Below are 19,351 nucleotides of genomic sequence, written 5' to 3' on the forward strand. Positions count from 1 at the left end.
CTTAATACACAAGTAATATTCACATACAGCATTTCTAATGGTGAATTGTTCTTTTCACAGGTCTTGAAAAATGAAGTGGAGCTCATGGCTAAGATGGCAAAGACTATAGACGGCTTCACCCAGAACCAAACACGTCTAGTTGTGATCATTGATGGTCTGGATTCTTGTGAACAGGACAAAGTGCTACAGATGCTAGACACGGTGAGCACTAGCTGTTAAAGTTAACTCAAACTATTAAATATCACTTGGCAACTAACTGAATGAATAATGGCTCATTACAGTACAGTATGCAATGGGCTATATGTGCACAGACTTTTAATTTCAATCAGCCAGGGCTTTTGGGTAATTGTCATTTCATACAAAATCGCCGCATTTAAAATCTGATTTCTTTAAAAACCAGCAATCTTCACTGCCTGGCTGAGATACGATATAAAGTGGGTATCAGACCAAACAAGAAGCACTGCATTAAATTATATTTTTCAGCGACATGTCTTTAAAATGTGGAAATAAAATTTACCCCTGTATTTTTAATAGAGTTTCTGCGCTAGCCTGCTGCTAATGATGGCGCTGGTGTTTAAAGGGTCTTTCAGCTCTTTTTACGCTTTAACAACCAAATAAAGGCTTAAGTCTATTTAGCTGATTATATGTGAATTACATTACAACATCGATGCTGTAAAAGGAACCTTATGAAATTGAAAATAGTCACATATACTTTTCACCGAAAGTTCATCATTGGCTGAAAAACACTAGCTGTGCATAGAGCCCATTATTGCACAGAAGTGGTGAATGGTGTGCCAGCATTTAGCGTGCTCACAGTGACCCGAGTTTGATTTCTGGCTTGAGTTCCTTTACCGATCCTGTTCCCCTTTCTCTGCTCCCCACTCTTTCCTGTCTCAACTATACTGTCGTGTACAATGAAGGTGAAAAACTCTAAAATAAAAAGTGGTGAATGGTACTAAAATAACAAAACGTACCATTTTTTGTGACTCTTTTATATCTAAAGGGTGGAGCAAGACTCAAAATGCACAAACTTGAGCAAAAGATGAAATATGTGAACGGCCCGTATAGCCCGAATGACATTGATCCCTACTTTTCTTTGTATTTCATGTCTATCAAGAGATGTCAGTTGCAACTTCCTGGTATACACCATGCCTACCAATTAAGGGTACTATTGGGAGTGGAAAGGCAAACCTGATTAGGGTTACCCATACCAAATTGTACTCTACTGAACCATACCACTTAAAGTTTATTAAAATTAAAATAAAGTACAGGGGGCTTCAAAAAGAATACCACAACTTTGAAAATCTGTATTTAATCAAAGAAACATGATGGAACTTAGGGGAATTAATCAAAGTGAAGAGTACTTAACAAATATCAGAGCTTCTTTAAATCGACAACAGAAAGAGCTCAGCTCTCATCTTCTTCTTTGCAGAGAGTTCTCTATTTTCAAAGATGTGGTATTCTTTTTGAATCACCCTGTATTTTAGATGTTAGTATCAGTATTAATAGTTTTTATAATCTAGTCTGCTCCAAAACAGTGACAAAATTTGCGTTTAGAAGATATAAAAGTGATATAAACATGTAAAGCTTGTAGTGTGTCACCTAAATGGATCAACTGTTTTATTCACGTCACCTCATACCACAGTTTCTCATCAAATCATAACCATAGATCATAACCAATCAAATGCTCTCTAGTGTCTGACATGCCCTGTCCTCTTCGAGACACTTCTCATTTGCTTTTCATTTGATGTACCTGAGCTCAACCACTCCCACTGGCAGAGCAATGATAAACACTATTGACTGTTTTTTTTTAAAGGGGAGGAGCTACATTATGTTCCACCCTTTTTTCATGTTTTGGTTGAGATTATGTTAAACATCGTATAAAAATGTGTATTTCCAAGCACTTCATGGGACCTTTAATGGAAACGAGCTATAATGGACCCTTTTCACATTTCCGGGTTTCTCAGTAGTGGCTGTCATCATGGTTGGGTAAACGTAAGCGCAGTGAATCAGAGAGTACAACAAAATATTTTTTTACAACCCTATTTGCTGAAATAATACAAGAAAAACTCCACGATACTGTTATCAAGACTTTCAGAAAAGTGAACAAAAATAATGTGAGACTGATGACGGCAGCTAGAGGAGAGAATAACGTCAAATTTAGTCTCAGCCCCATAGACGCTGCATTAGAAACACCTCACATGAGCAAAGATAATATAATACATACATAAATGCATATAAATGTTCATATTTAAAAAAAAATTAAAAACTTTTCAAGGATTTAAGAGTATGATAAGCGTTAAACACATCATAACAGTCTTGTGAAAATAGTCTATATATATATATGACAAAAGGACTGAAATCAAAATGATTTCTTTTTTAAAAATAGTAGTAAATACTGTGTCAGTATGTAAATAAGTATCTCTGGTTTACTGCTCTCTGTCTAGCTTTAATCATAAAAACATCAACAGTCTACTTCTGAAACGGACTCCCTTTTGAATTGTCATCAGCAGTAAAATCTCTCACTAAATCTGAAGTTTGAGTTGTCATGTGCAGTGATGCATTCGAGCTTATTAAGTTATTCGAAAAGAAAATGCTCTTATACAACCGTCTTTTCTGAATTGGTCTAGTCTAACAAAGACTGAACAGGCCCTTTGTTTTAGTGGTAACCAGAAGCATTCCTCATCCATTTAGTCAATTGCATTGAGCCCCTGATAATGTCTGTGTGCCTTTTTATAAATTAGATTATGTGTTCATACATTAAAAAATACTTGAATATCTTGAATACAGATTTCTTATTTACTGGTAGAGCGCATGCTTGCTTGAAGAAATTTCTACATTTATAAATTTGTGTCTTTGTCATCAGGTGAGAGTGTTGTTCTCCAAGGGTCCTTTTATCTCGATCTTCGCCAGTGATCCTCACATCATCATCAAAGCTATAAACCAGAATCTAAACAGTGTCTTGCGTGACTCCAACATCAACGGCCATGACTACATGCGCAACATCGTCCACCTGCCTGTCTTCCTCAACAGCCGTGGCCTCAGCAGCGCAAAGAAGATGTGTGCACCCGCTCCTGCCAATGGAGAGACCGGCAACTCTGAGGGTTTGTATCAATATGTGATGGGGGAACAGGCTGGCTCAAATAGTGACTGATTATTAGTGTTTTTAGTATACGCTTTTGACTAAGGTATGTCTTTAAAAACTGAAAGAGTACTGCTGACGATACTAACTATCTTTGCCTCTAAATAAACATAAACAAAGAACACTGATCACACACTTACTAAATCTGTAGAGACAGGACAATCAACACAAACTGGAATCGCATCTTTTGTAAAAAAAATATTCAAATGCGTAGTCCTGGGGACGTTTCTGGAGACCGCGAAATACGTCCCGGGAGGTACGTATTTGTGCAGTTTTTGTTTTCGCGAGTCCGCGAGAGGCCGCTGTGCGCGCTTTTTCCCGCGCCGTTCTCGCGTAAACCCGCTGGAGGCCGCTGTCGAACGACCTTCCGCCCGTCTGCCTGTCTTCACGACGGAATGATTGACCGTGCGACTGGCCAATCGGCTGACCCGCCCTCCTCCGTCCCCAAACCCAACCAACGACGGTTCACAAAAGCCGTCCAGAAAAAGAAAAGCCCTAGTCCGGTTTTTACCACGTTTTCGGATTTTGACCACATTCTCACCCTGTGACGAACTTGTTCGCTTCATTTTTTGGATTTTGTTTTTGTTTTCTTACCTGATTCCTGGAACCGCTCTTCCCCGGACTCGAACCCGGTCGTCGTCGTGGTGGTCAGCCCCTCTCTGCGCCTCGAGTACACGAAGAGCTAACCGGACAAACTGGTTGCAGCGGGAAAGCCCTCCACACGGAGGCGAGCGGCCGGCTGGCCGGCCGGCGAGCGCCGAAGGGAAACGGCGTCACACCGCCCCGCAGCGTTCGCTTAAAAAAATGAAATGCAGCCGCACGTACCCCCGGCTACGTATTTCGCGGTCTCCAGAAACGTCCCCGGGACTACGTTCTCAGAATGAGCCTGGGTTGCAACGTATGGTTGATTTTAAGGTAAAATTCTAGCTATTAATAAACCGTTAACTATGACTTTTGCCTCAATAAACTCCTAATTAGGCATGTAATAGATAATCATGAATATGTGCTCCACAATGTGCTCTTTATTTATGTACAAATAAACAGCCAATATCTTAATAATAAACAGGTCATAATCCACTAGTTAATAGCGAAAATTGGTACTTAAAACTAACGTGTTACCAAATGTATTTTGTTCCTGTAGTGGTAAAGCTGAATTTTCAGCATCATTACTCCAGGTTTCTGTCTCATGATCTTTTAAACACATGAGTTTTGATGAACAGAAAGTTTTTGAAAAAAAGAAAAGAAACAAAATATATTTTAAATGAAAATTCTTTTTAAAATATAAGTATCTTCAATTCTATATAATCAATTAAGTGGATCCTTGCCGAATAAAAGCATTAGGTAAAACCACAGACTTTTACCAGGTCAAAATGTATAATATCTTGTGTTTTATGCTAACACTGTATGTAAGTTTTTTTTTCTCATCGAAAAGCTAAATGCAGTAAGGACATATTTGTGGTGCCTGCAAATTCAATTTCTTAACATTTTCTTATGCTATAGGTTGGCATGAAGAGCTGGACAGAAAATTGTCCCAGAACAGCCTGGGTGACCAGACCAAGTTTGGCAGTAAGACAACTCTAAACCGCAGGGTAAGATGAGAAATATGCTGCTTTATTCCGTCTACTTGTACAATAACAACACATTTTTCATATAGGATTAATAAGTATGTGATAAATCATATGATCTAACATTTACAATTACACAATGTTTTCAGCTCCAAAGACTAATTGAATTATTCATCATGTCTAGCAACCCCAAGGTTTCTGCTTGTGCCGTTTGTCTGACTATAATCCAGTGACAGTAATCATGATTGACCACATGATGTGGTCATAACACAAAAAAAATCTCCCCTGACATTTTCCTTCGCCATATTCCATAATGTTATTGATTTTGAGTAATAAGCAAGATTTAAACGTGTCTGATATCTCTTTTCAGGATACTTATCGCCGTCGACAGATGCAGAGGTCAGTCACGCGTCAGATGTCCTTTGACCTCACCAAACTGCTCGTCACCGAGGACTGGTTCAGTGACATCAGCCCTCAGACTATGAGGAGGCTGCTTAACATCGTGTCTGTCACAGGTCAGTCTTCAAGCTTTTAGCTCAACGTAAAATCAGATTTTATCTTATTTAGCTTCGTTGTCTTTCAAATGATTTATTATTAAAAAATCTGTCTAATCTTGAATCAAAATGTAGTAACTTACTCTTGTTTTGAAACTACCTCCTTTCTGATGTCACTTGAACTATTAGGTAATGTCAGTCAATAGCCAAACTGCTATTTAGCCATTGTTTTAATCAGGTCAGTAATGGCCAACTTTCACAATCCAAATGAAAAATGTTTTTCTATTTTCCTTTTTTCTTTTTCTTTTTTAATTAAGCTCATTTACTTTGAAATATGTCACTTTACAGTCGCAAAAACTGTCTTATTAAAGTCTCAGAATTATGCTACCGTTTTATGGTCTGTAAGATTATTTCTTTAGATGATGCTTTTATCCAAAGCGACGTACAAATAAAGATAAAAGAAGGACTTCAATATTGCGCCAATGGAAAGAACATTTTCTGCCAACCTTTAAGCAATGGCTTATGGAACTTTTACACCACTTCACCTTAGATAAAATATGATAGACTGTAAGATGTTGTACTGATATGTTTTTTCTCACTTGGCAACCTGTTTTAGATCACATAAAGAAGATGGACCCTTGTTATATTAGAAGAGTAGAACTTTTCCTTATTAGTTTTTTAAAATAATTTTTTTATAGATTTCTTTTCCTTTTCTTTTCTATATATAAAAGTAATATGTCTTTTACTTAATATTATTACTTATTTGTATTTTATTTTAATATTATTAATTTATTTTTACAGAACCTAAATGTAAAGAAAAAGAAAAAATGAAAAGCTATTTGTACTGCATCCTTCATATTTAACATGTTCAACAAAAACACCTTTAAGAAAAGGAAGCACTTCAGAGCTCCACAGAGCAGCAAAAGATGCCATGACATGTCTAAGTTAGTTATATATATATATATATATATATATATATATAAATAGATAGATAGATAGATAGATAGATATACATACATATATATATATATATATATATATATATAGTTTTCTTTTTTAGCTGTGTTTTTATTCAAATCAATTCAGAAACATTAAACTCAAACATTTGAACAGTGATGTATGTTGTAACTAAAATGGAATATAAACATTCAGATATGAAATCATAAAGTCTGAACATTCAGTACTCATGAAATGCGCTCTTCTTTTTTATTGCTTATATAAAAACATTTATTATATTAAAATTATACAATTCATTTAAAAAACAGAATCATTGATTTTAACATAATTATTTTTTATAGTTTTTTTTAGGGGTTTTCACCTTTTATTGGGAAAGGACAGTAGAGGACAGACAGTAAAGCGTTAGGAGCAGAGAGATGGGAAGGATTGGCATAGGACCTTAAACCAGCAATCGAACTTGGGTCACCCTAAGCACCATGGTGCTATATGTCGGTGCACTTAACCACTAGGCTATTGGCGCTGACATAATTATTATTTTTTTACATATATTTTTATTGAACATTTTTAGTACAAAAACATGTAAACAATTAAACTGAGTAATAAGATAACATCCATCATACATAAATAAATGTAAATTGAATCCTGACCCCCACATGAAAAATTATAAAAACAAAAAAACAAAAAAAAATAAATAAAAAAAAATAATAAATAAATATATATATATATATATATATATATATATATATATATTAATAAATCAAATTAAATTGTAATTAAATAAACAAACAAATAAATAAAAAATAATAATGACATAAAAATTATATTACAAAAAGGCATATTACATTTCTTTTGTCCCAGTCCAAGATAGTTTTTAGTGCCAAGTCCGATAAAATAGAAAAGGTTTGTTCTTCATAGCTGTGGAAAAAGCCTCAAGTGGGATTATGTTGCAGACTGCAAGCAGCCATTGATTTAAACTGGGGGGGTTCTTCAGTAATCCACTTTACAAGGATACATTTCCGAGCAAAGTAAACTATAATATGAAGAAGGTCTCTGTTCCGAAAATTATAAGATTTTAAGATAATTTTAAATTATGTCCATTGCTTATAAAATTACATTTCTGAGCCTTTTCTATATATAAAATACTATGTAATACATTATATTTTAAAACGATTAAAACAGAAAACAATTATTTTCAATTGTAATATTATTTCACAATTGAACAGCTTCTACTGTATTTTTAAACAAAAAAAATCAGAAATATTAAACCCAAACATTTGAAAAGGGAACAGTAAAATGCGATATAAACTGTCAGGTATGAAATCATAAAGTTCGAACTTTCATCAATCTTTTTCAGGCCGCTTGCTGAGGGCTAATCAGATCAGTTTTAACTGGGACCGGCTCGCATCTTGGATCAACCTGACTGAGCAGTGGCCGTATCGCACATCCTGGCTTATACTCTACCTAGAAGAGACCGACGGCATCCCAGACCAGACCAATCTCAAAACCATCTACGAAAGGCAATATCTCCATCACACATTTCGCCATAATAAATCAACATGATTCCTGATGTTTCACTCTATCACCAAAAGCTATATTCTTTACAGTCCTATCACATTACAAGAAACATCTGTTGCTTTAGATCTCCAGATCAACAACTCAAGTCAGTGCTAATCCGTACAATCTTATGTAATGCATTTTTGTCCTGTATGATTTCTATTCGCATGTAGTTTGTTCATTAGCCCATTAGGGTCCTAGAGAAAAATGTCTCCTTAGGGAATCTTCCTGGAAAGAAATAATGGGAGGCCACAGAATGTCAGATGAAGCCAAGGAAAGCAGGCCCAGATCATTAGATAGGCTTCCCTGCGGTGATTAGTCAGATGATGCGATTCCTGTAAGACTTGTGAAAACTGCGCAGATATTGTCTTGTCTTCAGATGTCAAACCATGATAGATGGCGCTGTTGTTGTTTACTTTTGAACTCGTCCAATCACTGCACGGCTCTTGCTGTACTCAGAAATAAAGAGAGAAGCCGATGCATTCGCGGCCTGGGTGTATTCTGACATATTGAGCGCTTTATAGAGCATTTTTGAAAACCCTTAGGTCTGTTTAAGTGGAAACATATGAGGTTTGTGGTTTTACGAAGAGGTTTGGCGTCCAAAACATCAGTAATATTGCTGTATTGTGTTGATACTGGCCGTCTACGCACTCCTTCCACTCTTAAAGCTGCCCATGCCTCAGAAACGCGAAATAAAATGAGGATATTGTGCTGCTAACGCTGAGTTATATCAGCATCCTTTTCGTTTTTTTCTTGTAAAACCATCATGTCTTAGTTTAATCTGGCACAGCTGGGTGTAATTTATGCCAGGGTATATATGTTGAGACCAGTCATTCTCACAAGACCTGCATTGTTTTAGTCAAAAACGTGACGGACAATTTTTTAAAGCTTTAAATGTTGGTGCTGTCTCGTGTTTCTCATTCTGTTTCTGTTCACGTTCTGCCTGGCAGGATCTCCAAGAATATTCCGACCACTAAAGATGTGGAGCCTTTGCTGGAGATCGATGGGGATGTTCGTAGCTTTGAGGTTTTCCTTTCATCACGTACTCCGGTGCTTGCAGCCCGAGACATCCGAACTTTCCTCCCATGCACCGTTAATTTAGATCCCAAACTCAGAGAAATCATTGCAGGTACATTTCTTGCTAAAATTGCACGTTTGATCCCAAATTAGCCCATAGTTTCAGCTACTTTTGTTTATTTTATTTTTGCATTTTATAAAGCAGATAAAATATGTAATTTTCACATAATATATTCAAATTAAATATTGTGTTTTTTATTTTTAAATTCAATTTTATTTAAATTAAATTTTAATTTAACATTAAATTAATATATATTAAAAGCCATTGTTTTTTATGTAATGTTTTATTGCCTGACACGTAAATTATATTATTATATTATATTATATTATATTATATTATATTATATTATATTATATTATATTATATTATATTATATTATATTATATTATATTATATTATATTATATTATATTAACCACATTTGGTATAAATTAGCCCTTAGTTTTAGCTAGTTGTTTTATTTTAGTATTTTATAATACAGATATAATATGTAATTCTCACAAAATATGATTAAATTAAATATTTTGTTTTTTTTATTAATATTTAATTAATTAATATCTATTTTTTTAAAGTCATTGTTTTTAATGTAATGTTTTTTTACTTAACATTTATATTATATTATTATATTATATTATATTAAATTATATTTATTATATTATATTATATTATATTATATTATATTATATTATATTATATTATATTATATTATATTATATTATATTATATTATATTATATTATATTATATTAACCACATTTGGTATAAATTATCCCTTAGTTTAGTTAGTTTTATTTGTTTTATTGTAGTATTTTATAATACAGAAATAATATATAAGCTTTACATAATATGTTAAAATTAAATATTGTGGCTTTCATTTTATAAAATAAAAACAAACAAAGTTTAACAAAGTTATTGTTTTTATGTAATGTTTATTGCTTACCCCATAAATTGTATATTTAATTTAATATCATAAAATTAACCACATTTGATCTCCAATTTGACCTTAGTTTGAACTAATTGTTTTATTTTAGTGATTTATAAAACAGATAAATGTAATTCTCACATAATAAATTAAAATAAAGTGTAGCTTTTATTTTATTAAAATATAGTTGTTTAAAAAAATAGTTTTTAAGAAGTGTTTACTGCTTATCGCGTAAATTATATATTTTATAACATTATATAAATATATTATATATTTTAAAATATATACTATAATAAAATAATGTAACTAATCATTATTTTTAATAGTATTGTTTTTGTTTATAATAAATATGTTATGTTTATTGCTAATAAAATACATTACTGAACGTTTTTTAATATAATATAATATATAATATAATATAATATAATATAATATAATATAATATAATATAATATAATATAAACTGTATAGGAGTTTGCATGTTCCTCAAATACTGGATAAGTTGGCGGTTCATTCTGCTGTGGCGACCCCAGATTATTAAAGGGTCTAAGCCGAAAAGAGAATGAATGAATGAATATGAATGAATGTTATTAAATCAGTATAGCTAAAAAATATTAAATAAAAATTTAATATTTTAAATTAGGCAAAACTCCTACATACAGGATTAAAGTAATCATCTTATATTTATATCTGCTGCAGTAGTTCCCTGTTAAAAAGCATGTATTTGTTGTATCCTCTTGTTAGATGTGCGTGCTGCCCGGGAACAGGTGAACATGGCTGGTGTCACCTATCCCACACTGCCTCTGCAGGAGGGCCGTCCCATATCAGTGTACAGCCAGCAGTCCTCGGCCTGTTCCCCGACTGCCTCTTTCAACGGCCCGTATAACCCTCCAGGAGTCTCTCCTCAGCCCCACAGCGCATACTTTAGCGGTATGGCTGGACCACAACACCCCTTCTACAACAGGGTGAGTGACACTTTCTTCAATACATCTTCCTAAAATAATTTATCACTGCATGTTATTTCTAAGAGAAAAAAAATGACTTTAAATTATATAATTCAGATTTTTTACAAAACAAAAGCCTCAGAATCACACCACTGTTCAAAATTTTATGATCAGTAATGTTTCTTTTGAGAGAAATGAATACTTTTATTCAGCAGGGACACAGTCAATTGATCAAAAGTAACAGGTGTGGGTTTGTATTCAAATAAAAAGAGTTCTTGGGCACCGAATCAGATGATTTCTGCAAGATCATTTCATACTGAAAACTGAAGTAAATGACTTCTGAAAATTCTGCTTCATTTCCAGTTTTTTTCATTGTAATGATATTTCCAGGGCTGCCTCAGACTAAATATTTTTCTAGTTGAGCAGTGGTCATTTATTAAAGTTATTAGTCGACTAATTGCCCATTTATTATATTAATTTAATTACTGCTGTAAACAGTCTTCAGTTTGTCTTTTTGGAACATTGTTTTACAGATCTACTAAATAATAATAATAATAATAATAATAATGATGATGATAATGTGTTAAAAATAGACATTAAGAACTTGCACACATGAAATTGCACTGACAAATTATACTATTATGAATGTGTCAGAAAAAACTCCATAGAGCTTTTCTGAATATTCATTATTTATTAATAAAAAGTGTAACATTCACGCAAATCACAACTTATGAAATTGTTAACAATAATTCTCACCGTTTGATCATGACACTAAAGCAACAATTTTGTTAGTAGGTCTATGGGCTGCACAATATATAGTTTCAGCATCAATCCGCTTGTCAAGTGTGACGTCACGCGAAGCGGTTTCTAGATCCAAGCGCTCTGTCAAACTGTATGGGGAGACTCATCTAATGGTAATAATAAACATTTACAAAGTGATGTAATTCTTTCGAAAGTCATGATCGCAATGTATATATCCGTGCCTAATATTCGATGGCCAGAAAGTGATGCATTTTTTATAAATTATAAAAATTTTGGTATTTGTGATGCAGCAAGTCCAGAGACTGTTGTGTACATTATGATTTTATATAAAATTCACTTTAAAGTGAGATATGACTACAAAGTGGCCATAAACAAATATTTTCTCTACTCAAATGAGTAGCGGCTTGGACCCGGAAACAAGCGGATATCGCAATGTGCACATCCGCAATATTCCCATCGCAGGATCTCAATGTCAAGTACGGATTATTGTTAACCAGGAGTTTGTAGATTAATGGCAAAGTTTAACCATTTAAAGTTTATTAATTGCATTTTTTCCTGTTAAACACATCAAGTGAGTTTAAAACATTCAGGCACAAGAAATAATAGCATTTGTAGCTTTAACAAACATACATTTTTACAGTGAAGACTACCAAGTGTACGTTATATTTTTTAATATTTGTGTCCAACTGCTATTAAGACTTACCAGACAAATATAAAACAAAGCATTTTTTTTCTCTCATTCATTTGAAATTTTACCAGTAAAAATCAAGTTTAAAGTTAGTTTTAGTAATTTAGAGCATTAATAAAAACTAAATATTGACTGTTTTTAAGGGGCAGAGCTACTGTATGCCCTGCCTTTCTTCATATTTCAGTTGAGATCACGTCAAAAAAAAAAAGTGCTTTAAAGTTAATTTTAATCATTAATGCAGATGCACTCTCCTATACAATCACCCTAATCATTCTGAAATAATCAGTTATTCACAAAAAGAGTCATTCAATCTATCTAGTGAAGTATATTTCATATCGCAATGTATATCGCTGTAAAACTAAATATTGCAGTGTCCATTTTTTCCAATATCGTGCAGCCCTAGTCTATGGTCAAAGTCACATGAACAATGCAAACAAACAGCATAAACAAAGCAGGCAAAAACTGGCTTTCTTAAGGTATTAAATATTTATGTAAGTCAAATATATACATAAACGAAACACAATAGCCCCTTTCACACAGTGATACTGGTAAATATTCTGAAAATTACCGGAACGACTTTATGGGTAAATTTAAAAAAAGCGCTGTTCACACAGGCAAGAACATTCTGGAATTTTATTGGGAAAAGACCATTCTCACATCTATTCCAAAATACTGGAAGATTCTGACATCATTAACCAGAAATGAGCTCTAAACTACTGCGCTTGTATTTGTAAACATAGAAGGGGTTGGGCTTTAGTTGATGGTTGATGGTACATAATATGTGTGTGTGCTGGCACTCACCGGCTGCTTCACATGCACAAGTGTCAAGCAACTGAAGCTGAGCTTGAAGGTAAACCAACAACGCTTTATCATAAGTATTATATCGATAATACTTTCGACACTAAGAAGGAACATAGAAAAATGTCTGGAAAACTATTCAAAGGCTTTTATTTTCATAAACACTGCGGATGTGAATGCGTCTGAATATTCTGATTGGCTGGAGTAGACGTATCACGTCCGTGCGTTCTAATCATGAACACGCTCTTTTCGGCAATTTTCCTTCTGCGTTCACACAGCGCAGCATTCCGGCAAATTACCGGTAATGTTACAACTTCTCTTTCCGGAAAATTGCCGCAATTAATTTAAATATTAATTTAAAGGTCTGTATGTGTGAAAGGGGCTAATGAATATATAGCAAACGAAAAGACTTGAGTTAAATAATGTTGAAAACGGCAAACCCAGTCAGCCTAAAGGATGAGCCTTAAAATTATACGTTGAATAATAAAGTTCTCAATAATTATAGCATATAGCTTATATAATACAAATAAACAGCATAGTCAAACTAAAAAACACTGTTAATGGACAATAATAACTACCTCAAAGCATAGGCCTTTAAATGAAACATCGAATAAAAAAATACATCTTAGTTTTAATTAAGTTGTGGATACTCTTTTTCAACTAAATGACCAATGAAAATTTAGTCGACCAAGCCTTTTCTGGCTTCAGTCAATTAGTCGACTATTAGGTGGCAGCCCTAGATATTTCACAATATTACCATTTTCACCTGTTCTACAATAGGGTGAGTGTCACTGCATTGATAAAACACACAAGATGACCTGAACTGTGAAATTCTGACGAGCTTGTTTTTGTTTTAATCTATCATCGCAATATTACCATCTCTTCGGGGGACATTTGAGGTGAAACGGATCCAGTTAAAACTGATAAATAGCGTCAAGTGTAGATTGATGTGTTCTAGAGACTGAACTTTACCAGGCACATCGGCTCATTTAAGAGATGAGGGAAGTCCCTGGGCCCAACACACACCTCTCCAAATATTCCAGCCTCGGTGCCAAACATTTCCACATGCCCACCCAGACTATTTTTCATTCATCTCCCTGTGCTCATGTTTCAGTGGTTGTTTTTCTTCATTTCAGCATCATTTTGATTTGCGTTTGCTTTGTTTTTTTAAGTTTAGCCCTCCTGATGTAAGAAAATGAGGTGTTTATGAAGGCTACATGATGTTTGTGCGCATTGTAGAGAGAGATTATGTATTAGACACCTCATTATTTTACATGTTGCCATATAGAGGATTCTAGAGCTGCATGATTAATCGTGGAAAGATTGCAATGTCAATTTAAACTCAATTTCTAAGTGAGAACAGTTTGTTAAACTGCTGACAAATCAAACCTCTGTGTAAAGTTATGATACAGCGTAAGTCTTTAGACCTTTCAATCACACAGTTTTGATATTTCAGTTACAAAAGTACAAAAGATAAACATTTGTGGATTGGATTTCAACCCTAATGTCCCCAATGTTTATCAAAATAGTGTAAATCATCTTGATGTAACTTGATGCTTTTCAAAAAATTAATAAAAAATTCTGCCAGTAGGTGGTGACAAATAGCTACAATATTTTGTCAACACAGAATCAATAATTCAAGCGAATTATTAAAAAAGGTTGATTGATTCAATAATGAAGCAAAATATCTAATGATTTTTGGACCACTGATTGAAATGGATTAGAAAATATTAATTAAAAAGTAATAAGTAAAAAAAATGAGAACAAGTACTTATGCCTATAATTGTGGAAATCTCATTAAAAAAATATTTGTAGCTTAAAAAAACAAACAAAAACTTAAAGAAAAGGCTTGTGATTATTAATATAGTTAAATATAGATTACCATAGTTTATTGCTTTAGCTTGTACTGAGCTGATCATTTCTGCAAATGTTCATGATTTTCTGTTGTTTTCATTTATTCTATATGTGTTTGTAGATCGGATTTTAACCCTAATGTCCACAGTGTTGACCAAAATAGTGTAAATCATCTTTTGCAAGTAACTTGATGCTTCAAAAAAATTTCATTCAAAATTCTGCGTGTAGGTGGTGACAAATAGCTACAATTTATTGTCAACATGGAATCAATGATTCAAGCAATTCATTAAAAACGCTGATTCATTCAGTAATGAAACAAAATCTAACAATTTTTGGATCATTGATTGAAATGGATTAGAAAATAATCATTACAAAGTAAAATGTAAAAAAATTGAGAAGTACTTATGCCTATAATTGTGGAAATCTAATATATACGTAACAAAAAAAAACTTGCTTGTGATTTTAATAGTTAAATATAGATGACCCTAACCCTAACCCTGTTGTTTTAATTTCTAATATTTGTTTGTGGATCGGATTTCAACCCTAATGTCCATAGTGTTGATCAAAATAGTGTAAATAATCTTTTGCAAGTAACTTTTCATTCAAAAATTTTCATTCAAAATTCTGCCAATAGGTGGTGACAATTAGCTACAATTTATTATCAACATGGAATCAATGATTCAGGCAAGTCATTTGAAAATGCTGATCGATTCAATGATAATAATACAAAATCTCTAACGAACTTTGTATCATTGATTGAAATAAATGTATAAAAAATTTGAATAAGTACTTATGCCTATAATTGTGGAAATCTAATTCAAAATATGCGTAACCTAAACAAACAAAAACATTTATGAAAAGACTTGTGATTTTTAAATAGTTAAATATAGATTAACATAGTTTATGGATTTAGCTTGTACTGAGCTAAACATTGCTGCATATGTTTATTTGATTTTCTGTTGTTTTCATTTCCTATATTTGTTTCTAGATCAGATTTCAACCCTAATGTCCTCAGTGATTAAAATAGTGTAAATCATCTTTTGCAAGTAACATGATGCTTCAAACAAATAATTCTAAATTCTGCTTGTAGGTGGTGACAAATAGCTACAATTTAATGTCATTGATGGAATCAATCATTCAAGCGATTCATTCAAAAACGCAGATTTATTCAGTAATGAAACAAAATCTCTTGAATGCCAAAATGGTCTTTGGATCATTGATTGAAAAAGATTAGAAAATATTCATTAAAATGTCAAATAAATTGAGAATAAGTACTTATGCCTATAATTGTGGAAATCTAATTGCAAAAAATATTTGTAACTTAAACTAACAAACAAAAAACCTAAAGAAAAGGCTTAATTATTAATAGTTAAATATAGATTAACATAGTTTATTGATTTGGACTGAACTAAGCTGAACATTCCTGAAAATGTTTATTTATGATTTTCTGTTATGTTGTCATTCCTTATATTTTTTTGTTTCCCTCACATTTGGTCTATCAGCCATATTTCCCCCAACATCTTTACCAGCTGCCACGGCAGTTCACTGGCAGCTCCTTCCCTGCTCATGTTCTTCACCGTCCATTCATTAAATCCGGCTATCCCAAGGACCATAGCAGTGGACTTGTAAGTACTAGTCGTGAACAAAAGCTGATAGACTTCATGCTTTTAGATAATAGCACAGCGCTAGCCTTGCTAGGGTTTCCACATGCTGACACACTTTTCTTCCACAGCTAATGTTTAATTTTTGCTCTGCAGGTGTTTGCTATTATAAACACCAATTTAAATTTCTTCTTCCCTCTTGTCTTGCGTGTCATTATGGTTTTATTTCCATGGTTTTTATCTTCTTGCTCTAAATAAACTTTATACTTTTTGTAGAGTTATATATGTGATGATGTTAAAACTTTGTGCAAATAAGGTACAATAGTTTTCATGTCAGAACTGTTTCATTGTTTTGTAGCTTAAAATGTCTATAAAAGCTTGTTTGAGGAGGGTCAGAAATTTTACATGGATCAAAAACTGTTTATGTCCCCTCTGAATTAAAGTTTGTCCCAAATATAAGGTCACAAGTTAAAATGTTATATATATATATTTTACTTCTTTCGAGTAATTTAATGAAAAGCTCTGTTTATTATTAAATATTTTTGTTTACAAAAGATATGTTACGTGCATTAACTTTTGCATGTTGCTGCTTCAACATTTTATTTCTTTAATTGTAAGAAAAACCTTAATTTTGTGTTTTGTCAATGATTAGAAACGTTTCATTCTCAGTAGGGCTGCACTATATATCGTTTCAGATTCGATATCACAATGTGCGCATTCGCAATAGTAACATCGCAAAGATATGCAATGTCCAGTCTGAATTATAGCTGACCAGGAGCTACAGAATTGTATTTAATCACTGTATTTATATGGGCGGTTCATTCCGCTGTGGCGACCCTGGATTAATAAAGGGACTAAGCCAAAAAGAAAATCCTCAGCAAGTCTGTCAAAGCAACATATCATCTTAATGTAGTTAACAGATACATTTCAGATAGGCTCCAATGTGAATGTTAAAAGGATCCAGAATAAAAATGAACTGAAAAAAAGAAAAGAAAAATTGTGATCAATTTTTTAAGAAAGTGAAAGAAAAAAGTAAAAAGATAGTTAAAAACAACTTGACACACAGTTTATCATTAGCACAAGTTATCATTTTCATTCTTATAAAAAAATATAGCAACACAAATGATAAACCTGAAGGCCTTTATAAAACACTATTCTGTACCCTATTTGTAGAAAGTGCTTTAAACCTAGTGTCTAGCATTTGAAGCTGTATTTGTGTGATAACAGAAGCAACAACCCAGTGTTCAAACATGCATTGCACTAGTGACGTCAAGCACCAGCTGCCTTAATGTTCACCGGAGGCTTTCACAGTCCACCAGTTCCCACATGCTGTACAGAAAGACTCATTTGCTCCCTGTTTAAACTTTCTCTCCCTCTTTCTTTCTTTCATCAACATGAATGTGGTTCCCTCACCATTTCCACCCCCTTTGTCTCTTTGCCTCTCCTCTCTCTCCTCAAGCAGGGTAAAGTACCGTCTTTGAAAAAGAAGCAGGTACTGAATCCTTCTAGACTCGGCTTAAGTTCTGCTGCTCTGCTGATGCTGCCTTCGCAAACGCACACTAACACTTTCCAGAACTTTGAACACTCACATCCCGCATGCACTAGATAGAAGACAAAAAAACATCTTAAATCTCTCACAGTGGGGAAGGAGGAATTAATTAACTGTACATAGTATAATAGTATAGTAGAATTTAAAAGTCGGAACTTACTTATAACCTTTGTTAATTCTGATGTGTATTTGAGTAAAGGGACAGTTCACTCAAAAATGATTATTTACTGACAATTTACTCATCCTCAGGTTGTTCCAAACTATAAAATAAGCTTGAACTAGAAGTTGCTGAGACTTTTATGTCAGTGTTTTTATGCACTTCCAACTGAAATCAAGTATTGAGTAGGGGCCTGGCTTTTTGTGCGTCATTACATCATAGTAAACGAACGGTAAGAGGGATGTGGTTAAGAATATTGTGGCTGAATTCGTTAAACTGACATCATCAGAAAAAGACCGACACTCCAAACGCAAAAGCAATTGGTGAGCTTTTATTAAAGACTACCAAAACATTTTCAATGTGCTAACTTGTAGATTAATTGTTCACCTAAAGAATAACTAAGTGCGTTTACAAAAAAACTTTTTACATATTGATTTCACATAGACTTTTAAGTTTACTTCCCATCAGACACACAGGGCGCTATCATATACCCAGCGCAATGCGGTGCAAGGCGCGACGCGATTGTTGTTTGCTAGTTTCAGCTCAGCGCAAGAGTCGTTTTGATGTTTTGCGCCACGCTGTTTAAATAGCAAATGCATTTGTGCTCATATGTGCGCCCATAGGCATTCTGATCTAAAAAAGGAGGTGTGTTGAGGCGCATTGCTGGCGTGTTGCTATTTTGAGGAACTTAAATAGACGGTTTAATAGACCAGATCAAAGCTGGTCTATTGTCCAGCGCAGAGCGCCTCGCAGAGCGCCTCGCTTACACATTGCTTAATACACACAGGATGTACAGAAATACGCAAATATCTTTACATATGAAAAAGAATTAAAAGATTACAATATTACAAAAAACTTATTTTCTAGGTGACATAAATATAAAAACCATACTTTCATGACTTTTTTTATCTCGGGGGGGGGGGGGGGGGGGGATGGGCTTGACGCTTTTTCAGTTTATTTTAAGAATTTGCTTTTGTATAATGTAATCATTATTCGCAGTATTATTCATTATATGCATACTGTATTTATATTTGTTTTATTAAAAACAGGCTTAGATTTGCCCACTTGTCGCGTTTATGGTTTTGGACCATATGGGGCACAGCATGTGTATTTGGATTTAACTCGTTTATTCGTTTGCTGGAAATTAGAATTGAATTTAGAAATAGTTTTGAAACAAATCTTTGCGCTTAACAAACATAATTCTGTATAGGCTAATAGATATCTGTGCGCACAACAAGTTTCCTTATTCAGCAGAGTGAAAGCGAAAGTAAACAATGAGGAGGCTCAT

The 19,351-nt window shown here is 33.5% G+C and overlaps 1 protein-coding gene across 2 annotated transcripts in view; it reads left to right on the forward strand.

The window, feature by feature from the left end:
* Positions 1–19,351, forward strand: part of kidins220b (kinase D-interacting substrate 220b) — a 39,915-nt gene that overhangs the window by 16,015 nt on the left and 4,549 nt on the right. The window contains exons 18-26 of one of the 2 annotated variants that reach the window (XM_056445586.1): positions 61–201; positions 2,867–3,104; positions 4,643–4,731; positions 5,078–5,222; positions 7,513–7,675; positions 8,663–8,841; positions 10,455–10,675; positions 16,259–16,381; positions 17,817–17,849. In XM_056445586.1, coding sequence (XP_056301561.1) covers positions 61–201; positions 2,867–3,104; positions 4,643–4,731; positions 5,078–5,222; positions 7,513–7,675; positions 8,663–8,841; positions 10,455–10,675; positions 16,259–16,381; positions 17,817–17,849 — 1,332 coding nt within the window. The remainder of the gene's footprint in view (positions 1–60; positions 202–2,866; positions 3,105–4,642; positions 4,732–5,077; positions 5,223–7,512; positions 7,676–8,662; positions 8,842–10,454; positions 10,676–16,258; positions 16,382–17,816; positions 17,850–19,351) is intronic. The other variant, XM_056445585.1, reaches the window with a different exon arrangement.

The sequence above is a fragment of the Danio aesculapii genome, chromosome 20 (genome assembly GCF_903798145.1).
Source record: "Danio aesculapii chromosome 20, fDanAes4.1, whole genome shotgun sequence".
Taxonomy (NCBI): Eukaryota; Metazoa; Chordata; class Actinopteri; order Cypriniformes; family Danionidae; genus Danio; species Danio aesculapii.